Below are 8,362 nucleotides of genomic sequence, written 5' to 3'. Positions count from 1 at the left end.
GGTTTAGATTTGGATATAGCTCTCATATATATTTTAGGCAGATTTGAGGTATTTGATGCACGAAACACGATATATATGTCCAATTTTGATGAAATTTGGACTATGTGAAGGAATCTATATATATAAAAATGGTGTAAAAAATGTATAGTAATTCATAAAATGAGAACGGCTAGGCCGATTTCTGTAAAATTGTTTGCAAGTTATTCGTATTTTCGAGGAGAAGGTCTTTACGGAAGAAAATTTTGGAAAATCTCTCTGGAAAAGTCGGAAAATTGGAAAAATCGAAAATTGAGTTTTTGTATGAAATTTTATTCCTTAATAGCGAGACGAAGTTCGCCGGGTCCGCTAGTTCAATATAATTTTTCACATTTATTTGTAGAATATAAATGTGAAAAATTATATCGAAATCTGTTCTGATTTGGATTTAGCTCCCATATATATTTTACATATTCACAGTGGTGTAGGGTATTATATAGTCGGCACCGCCCCACTTTGATCCTTTCCTTACTGTTTTTTCGAGTTTTTTTTTAAGTGATAAGTGGGGTTAACCCATTAATGGTTGTTTAAACGCTTACATTTGCACCATCAACTGTTCTTTATTTTTTAACAAAAAACTCGCCTGCAGGCTTTGAGCGTTGAACACCCATGCCTCGGATTTTTTAATCAGACACACACGATCTGTGCCACCGTACTCATTACTTAGTAAGGAGTACAGTAAGTACTTATATTTCAGCTTACTGATAATGCAGAAAGTAGTTTGTTTATATTACTTTGTAATGGGTTACATGACTAACACATCCAAATTTTTACTGGATAATTTGAATTTTAAGAGGTCCCTGACAGGTGTTCTGATAAATTATTATCGATGCATAATAAACAAAAATCTCTGTTTTCCCTCCCCATATAATGAAGGTTTCCGGTTACACGATAAACCGATAGTGAAGGACCATCTGAATTTAAATTTAGGGTTCATTACATTAGACAACAACAAATGTCACAAATACTATACATTACAAATATTCATATAAATCCTTAATAATTAATTAATATAAAAAATAAACAACAATTGATTTACATATATATTTTATATCTATATTTGTGTGTTTTTTGCTTTATTTACTGTTCTGCAGTTCATAGTTAATTGGATACTCTTCAGTATTTAAACATTACATAAATTAATGTTTTAAATCTAGTTAATTGGAATGTATGCAAGTTTTGTATGAATGATTGCTGCTTTTTTATTCCTTTCAATCCATATGCGGTTATTCCTTCCTATTTTTTTCTGCTTCTAACATCATGTTGAGTTACAGATATTTTGTTACGCTACTACGGATTACTGGCATATTTATGTATATGTACGTATGTATGTTCATTATGATAATGATGTTGCTGATGTTGGTAATCATTTTAAAGTAGATGGTGATGCTGTTTCTGGTTGTGACGTTTAAATGTTTGTGCTTCTTTTGCCGGTTATGTTCTTTCCAATTGTACGATTTCTAGTTTATCTGTCTGTCTGCATGTTTGTCTGCATCTTCAAGCAACCAAAGGAACTTCTGCATTTGTGGTCATTGATTGTGCGGCTACAACAACTACTGGGTTAACTGTAACTGTGACCGGTACTGTTGCGACGACGGTTGTATGTGGCGATTGTTGTTGTTGCACAGATGCTGTAACATCTTCATGGCCATCTTCATTTATTTGTAAATTTCGCATTTGTACAACCTGTTCAACAGGTTCTCTAGCATGCGAGTTGTTACTATCTTCATTAAGATTTTTGTCATGTGCAACATTGTCGTTATCCCCTACACCGTCAACAGCAGCTCTATTAATATTCACTTGCTGTTGTGGTTGTGTTTGCTGGTCGTTCGGTTCGATGTCATCAACAGATGTTTCATTACTTAAAACCTCTCGCATGGGGTCATTTAATGTCACAGAGTTTGTTACAACGATTACATCTTGTTGTTGTTGCAGCTGTTGATCTTCTTTAAAATGACTTTCATTTTGATTCGATTGTGATACTGCATGTACTGCATGTGAATGATAATGGTCTTTTGTCAACATCATCTCATTATGGATTTCATAATTATGTACATCGTCAGCGTCGTCATTTGATCCGGCATAACCATTTGTAAGACTTCCACATCCATTATGTCTTTTAGTGATTTCTTCCTTTATTCTTTCACCAACGCTATTATCGATTTCTGAGATTTTTTGTTGTAGTTTCTCTTTAAATTCTATGGGCCATCTACGATTCCATTGGGAGAATAGTTTTACCTGTAATAAAGAAGAAGAAAAAAAGAGTTGCAATAAATTGTTCTTTAAAAAAAGTTGTGTAGGTTAATGTTTATTGAGTCTATAAGAGGCTTGGTCCGTTATAACATTTATATGGTAATAACTGTTATTTCATATTTGAGGTTTAGTGTTATAGCATGTGTTATTATAAATTATAGGATTTTTGGGAACTCCATTTATATTGCAATGATGCGCCTGATTAGAACATTTCGAGTTTCTAACACAAATCCTTCCTGAAAAAAAATTCTTCACAAATTTTGGTCAGAAAATTATAGATATAATCGGATAAAATCTACATTTATTTGACAATCATATGTTCATACATATGTATGTGTATATATTACGTTGGTGTTGTGGACTATGAGTGTCTTTAATCAATTAGGATCACGTGAATCGTTTGTCCATAAACATTCAAGAAAGTAGTTTATTTTTTTTTTCATTTCATACTTACCCTACATTGAAATAGAGACATTGGCTTGTCATTTAGATTTAATGATCGTTCCATATGTGTTTCTAAACCATTCATATTTATTGTTGCTGTTGCATTTGGAACCGTTGATGATGCATTGTCTGTGTCCGTTAAGTAATCGACCATTATGGGTATGAAGTCATCACGTTGCAATTCACTCCATTCATTAAACCATTGTATAATATAACGGAATTCACCATCAATGGTCAAGTTATTCATTGACATCTTGATTGGTTTGTGCGACAGATTCTTAATGATGGCAACTAAGCTGTTAAAAGAACAAAAAAAGAGTTTATTAAAATATTTGAGCCAGTTTTTATATGTATATCAATTGGACAAAAACGGGACTACACTTATGTACGCAAGTCATTAAAGTACCTTGCGATGTATGTATATATGTATGTAAAAAATATGTTGCTGAATTTGACGATTTTTTGGCTCAAAATTCAAATGACGATTTGTCGGTTTTATGGTCTGAAATGACGATTTTTCTCGTAGCCCAAAATTGAATGAAATAAAACAACATATTTTGACCAAAATTTCAGGAAAGACTTTAAGAAAAAAATGTACAAACTCCATTTATGGACCTTTTAATGTCTTAGTAATCTTCAGCCAGATTGGCTATATTTAGGTATATAGATTTTTTGTGAACAGCGGTACCACCGAACACAGGAATTTTAATGGTTTTGCATCATCTTCGAATTTTGTCAGATGAAAAACTTCCTTTGTCAAGATAAAATTGGGTCCAGCTTTTTTAACTTCCTACTACGAGCCCTAACCACTATTAATTCGTACACCAGGTATTTTTTCACTCTTTAACATCAAACGCCAGAATAAAGGTTTAATTATTATAATAACACCGACACATTTATACTTTTCTGAAAGGTCATTTTATTTCCTATTAACTGACATAGAAATAATATTAGACTCTGTGTTAAAATGCTTATACTATTAAGTAAACAAAAAGGCCTATAATTATTGCTGCAAATTATTTGACCACTATTTATTCGTTCAGTTTATAAATTGAGCTCAAGCTAAACGAAAAAGCAAAATTTAATAAAAAAAAATGTAAATTTATTGTTACAATGAGAAAATAGGAATGTAAAGGAATCAAAAAAGACAAAATTTGAACGTTATTTAATTTTAATTTTCATCATTTCTAAAAATGGCATGCCGCAAACCTATTTGGGGGGAAATTTGAATTTTAATCTATATAACATAAATCTATATAATATAATTTAATTCAATTTTTTTTTTTGGCCAGATGGCTTTGAATTAATGTAAAGTTGTTTCTAAAATAAAATAAATTAATCGTCGATAAATTCAAATCTGGAACGAAATATGGACAGAAATTCCAAGATCTACAATACAAAGTAAATATGAGAAAAGAAAATATAAAAAACAGAAAAAGTGAACATATTAAGAAATTTCAACAATAATGTTTCAAACGGAGGTCGTACTTCCAAAATAAGTCCTCGCGATAAAAGAGCTTCGGCAAATATCATTAAACTAAATCGTAGACGCACTATTCGAGATATAGCCATAAAGTGGTCTGAAGCAATTGGAAAGCCCTTAGAACGTGAGTGGACCCGACTGCATATGAATAGGTTATAATTTCTATAAGGTAAGTTAAAGATTAAGCCGGTATTTCGAAATCAACCAGATAATTTATATAACTTTATGCCAAAAAAAGGCATTGCTTACAGAGCTTAAAATGAAATAAACGCCTATTATGGACTAAAAAGAGACGATTTTGAATACAACGGCAATGGGACAGCATTATCTTTAGTGACGAATCCAAGTTCGATATATGTCTATTTTGGTGATGTAAGAAAAAGGGTAGTATGTAAAAGCGCCGAGGCATACAATCAAAACTGATTAAAACGTACAGTAAAGTTTTCAGTTAGCATTATGGTATAGGTATGTATGCCTTCAAAAGGTGTTGGTCGGCTCCATTACATAGATGGAATCGTAAATGCAGAAAAATATATAAAAATCCAGGAAGAAAATCTGATACCATCTGTATCGAAATAGCAGACTATGGGGAATACATATTCTAACAGGATGGTGTTTTTTCGATACTGCTAAAAATACGAAAAAGTAGCTTGAAGAAAATAGAATCGAGGTCCTGGATTGGCTATCCTCTTCTTCAGACCTTAATCCAATAGAAAATTTGTGGGCTATTATAAAAAGAAAGCTTCGAATTGAACCCCAACGGACTGTTAACGGGTTAAAGTCCAAAATTCAGAAAATTTGGCACTCGATAACCCGAGATGATTGTCAAAAGCTAGTCACTACCATGCCAAAATGGGTCGAGACCGTTGTAAAAAACAATGATGGCGTAAAATAATTCTAACAATGATAATTGGTGACTGTACGAATTAATAGTGGTCACAATATTTTTGTTTAAAATAATGAACGTCCGTTTTTTTTTGTTTTTTAAAAGGACCTTTTTTTGATATGTATTTTTATTAATATATGTCTAAAGAGAATAAAATTATCTTTAAGAATAATAAAAATTTGTTTGTGTAGTCATTATAGTTCTGAAGATATGCATATTTTAATATCACATTGTTGAAAAATGCTATGTGTACGAATTAATAGTGGTTAGGGCTCGTAATGTCCCCTTTAAGCTGTGTGTTTGATCAATGATGTAATTCAAAACTGGAAATGTGTACCCAACTTTACTTTGCTGCATTTCTGGAAACTCGATAAAAATTGGGAAAACGTTCACCTTGTGAAAGCCGTTTTTAAAGCGGAATTTAATTCAGATTTGATTCGATTTTTTTCTGTGGTTTGTATATGTTATTTTGTAAGTCTCTTGACATAGCTATCAGCGAAAAATTGAATCAAACGGTAACCAAACTTAGTTTTGGAACATGTTAACGATTTTTGACGATTTTCCAAATTTTTTTGACGATTTTCGATCAAAAGCTGTCGGCAACGCTGAATTTGTATTTGAACTCAAATAACTAAAAATTACTGAAATAAAATTTGAAAATAATCTCAAAAAAGCTTCAAACATAGTGTCAGCTAACTTTGTGTATTACGCTATTACTATTGGTGAGGATCGGTTCAGATTTGGATATAGCTGAAATATGTGACAGAATTCGGTTTAGAAATAAATTTGCCACATAATATTGAAATTGGTCAAGATTTGGATATAGCTCCCATATATATTTTCGTCCGATTTGAAGTATTTGAGGCACCCAAGGACGCTATATGTTCAAATTTGTCGAATTATATTAAAATCGGATCAAATTTTTATATAGCTCCCATATATTTTTGCCCGATTAGAAGTATCTTTCTAATTTTAATGAAATTTATAGCGTTACGAAATCTAGTCTTTTTAAAATATTGATTTTTAAATTATTTTCCGTGCGGAAAAATTCCGAGGCAAATATTCAAGTTGGTCCAGACTTGGATATAGCTAACATATATTTTTTGCCTGATTTCATATATTTGAGACACCAGCGCAAAAATCATGGTGGTGTAGGACATCATATTGTTGGCCCCTCCCGACTTTGATCTTGTCCTTACTGGTTTCTAATATAGTTGCCTCACAAATGATAGAACATAACAGTCAAAACTCACTTTCAAGTTATAGGTCCTCAATAGCAAATAGAGGAAGCAATGCACATGAGCGATTTCAGGTATTTTGGCTGTAATTTGATATTTAGAGTTCCCAGTAGTCAGAAACCTTACGTACCAAAAATTGTGGAAATAGGTCCAGGTTTGGAATAGCCCCCATATAATGGTACCTCCCGATTTCAGGAATTTTTAAGTTTTTATCTACAACTTTTTATCCGAATTTAGAGAAAAACTTATAATTTAAATGAGAATTTTGTTCCCGTTCCCGAGATTTGCACCTGTCCATAAGAGAAAGTTTTAAATCCCCGGCCGAAGGCCGGATTTTTAAATAAAAACTTATAATTTATAAGAAAATTTTGTTCAATTTAGAACTTAAAAATTTTCCGTAGGCACCTTTAATGTAAAGAAATGAGCCCAAAAGAAACGGGTTGTCAAGATTTTAATGGCCATATCTCTGCATCCAGAGAAGGTATTACTACATATAGCACCATTTTGGAAAGATTAAAGCGATAGCAAGCACCCATAAGGGGCTATTTACGTCTTTTTGAAGGTTTTATGGAAAACACCGGTTTTTGAGTTATATTACCTGTTGGATAGGCATTTTCATAAGCTTCCCAATGATACCCATTTTGTAGGAATCGGTTCAGTAGAGCCGAGTCTAACCCAGGTTTTGTACCCGGACTTTCGGGTCAAATAACCAGATCCGTCCCCCAAGAAAATTATACATTCTCGTGATCAGCGCAACAATATCTAACTCTGGAAAAAAATTTTCAAAAAAATCGGAGAGTTTTTATTAACCTAGAGTTAAGCCGAAAAGAAAATCTCTTATTAATCTCTTTGTACTTAAAGAGTGGTAAAAACTCCAGTTGTTGTAGATTGGTAATTGAATCTGCCTTCAGTATGTCCGTCTGATCAATACAAAACAATTGAGTTAGTTTAAATTAGATTTCGCTGTAATCATGCATGTTAATCGAATGCAAATATTATTCGGAGGCGAAATCCAACTTCATTTGTAGCTTCAAATTAAATTTATAGCATGCGATTGCTTATGTTTGGAGCATTCCCATGCGATATACATATTTGTATGTTGTTCAATTACCGTCTATGTTTGCCAACAAAACTAACGGTGGATGTCGTATCTAATAAAAACTTTATTCATATTTCTATGTCCATTAACTTGTTTAATTCTCATGTGGGTTTATAATTGTAAAGAACTTAGACCTTGGATTGATAAATCACTTTTTTAATTGCACGTTACTTCTACACAAACAATAGCAATGTTATTGCTTTATTTGGCCAGAGAAATTGGTCACTTAAATTGCCATTATGTCTGCAAAATTCTTGAAAACTGTTTTTTGTTCTTTACCAAATCTACTGGTATAGAAAAATCCACTGTAATCTATTGCCACAATTGCTTGTTTGCTTTATTCTTTGTAATCCAATACCGTTTCACTGCATGATCTTATTGCGACTTAACACAAACCACGAAATCAAATGAACAAATAATGGTTGACAACATACAATCTTGTTTTTCACCTTTTTCGTTTACGGAGTCTGGGAGATTTGACTGCTTCTTGTTGCACCTTTTGTTGTGTCTGGCGTAGCTTTCAACGCTTACCGCCGCGACGTTTGTTATTGTCTGGTCCGGTCCACGACTAATGTTCAACTAAGATGTAAGTTGTGTGCCTAACAAGAGTTAGCTGCAAGAGTTAAGAAAGAGTCCATAAATACCAGACCAACTCGAAAACAATCCAAACAAGTTGAAAGACCATCAAATCAAATAAATGCACTCACCGCCTCTTAAAACTAGACTTTTAGAAGAATATGAGTTTGAATGTTGTGAGATTCCATTTGTTTTTTTTTTCTGTAGTTGCCGATTATGGTCTGTTCCGTGTATTTTGATTGCAACTTATTCTCTTCTTAACTTAAACTGGATTTTTTATTTTTTCTCTATATTTACATTCGTTTTGTTTTTGTTCTTCCTTTGTTTTGTTGCACATTCCAAGTCAA

General features: G+C 32.5%; 1 protein-coding gene across 5 annotated transcripts; it reads right to left on the bottom strand.

Moving 5' to 3' along the window:
- Positions 1-1,070: 1,070 nt before the first annotated feature.
- LOC141388671 (uncharacterized) lies at positions 1,071-8,355 on the bottom strand. 5 transcript variants are annotated; one of them, XM_073958818.1, is made up of 4 exons: positions 8,147-8,355; positions 7,889-8,052; positions 2,744-3,029; positions 1,071-2,274 (listed from the first exon to the last, which is right to left on the bottom strand). In XM_073958818.1, exons 3-4 carry the CDS (start codon positions 2,984-2,986, stop codon positions 1,534-1,536), a joined length of 984 nt encoding a protein of 327 aa, XP_073814919.1. In that variant the 5' UTR covers positions 2,987-3,029; positions 7,889-8,052; positions 8,147-8,355; the 3' UTR covers positions 1,071-1,533. The 5 variants fall into 5 exon arrangements, with proteins under 5 accessions (XP_073814919.1, XP_073814921.1, XP_073814920.1 ...); XM_073958820.1 differs by lacking the exon at positions 7,889-8,052 and having other exon boundaries at positions 8,147-8,341; XM_073958819.1 differs by lacking the exons at positions 7,889-8,052; positions 8,147-8,355 and adding an exon at positions 7,719-7,866.
- Between the last annotated feature and the right edge of the window lie 7 nt (positions 8,356-8,362).

The sequence above is a fragment of the Musca autumnalis genome, unplaced genomic scaffold (genome assembly GCF_047663935.1).
Source record: "Musca autumnalis isolate F117 unplaced genomic scaffold, ASM4766393v1 scaffold_1, whole genome shotgun sequence".
Taxonomy (NCBI): Eukaryota; Metazoa; Arthropoda; class Insecta; order Diptera; family Muscidae; genus Musca; species Musca autumnalis.
Note: the sequence above shows the minus strand (reverse complement) of the source record. Positions and strands in the feature narration are given on the sequence as shown.

What these genes read in the sequence shown, in the direction of transcription:
- LOC141388671 (XM_073958818.1), bottom strand. Translation starts at nt 2,986, where the DNA reads ATGTCAATGAATAACTTGACCATTGATGGTGAATTCCGTTATATTATA. An exon ending in TGTCTCTATTTCAATGTAGG is followed by an intron (nt 2,275 to 2,743) that starts GTAAGTATGAAA and finishes TCTTTATTACAG; the next exon opens with GTAAAACTATTCTCCCAATG.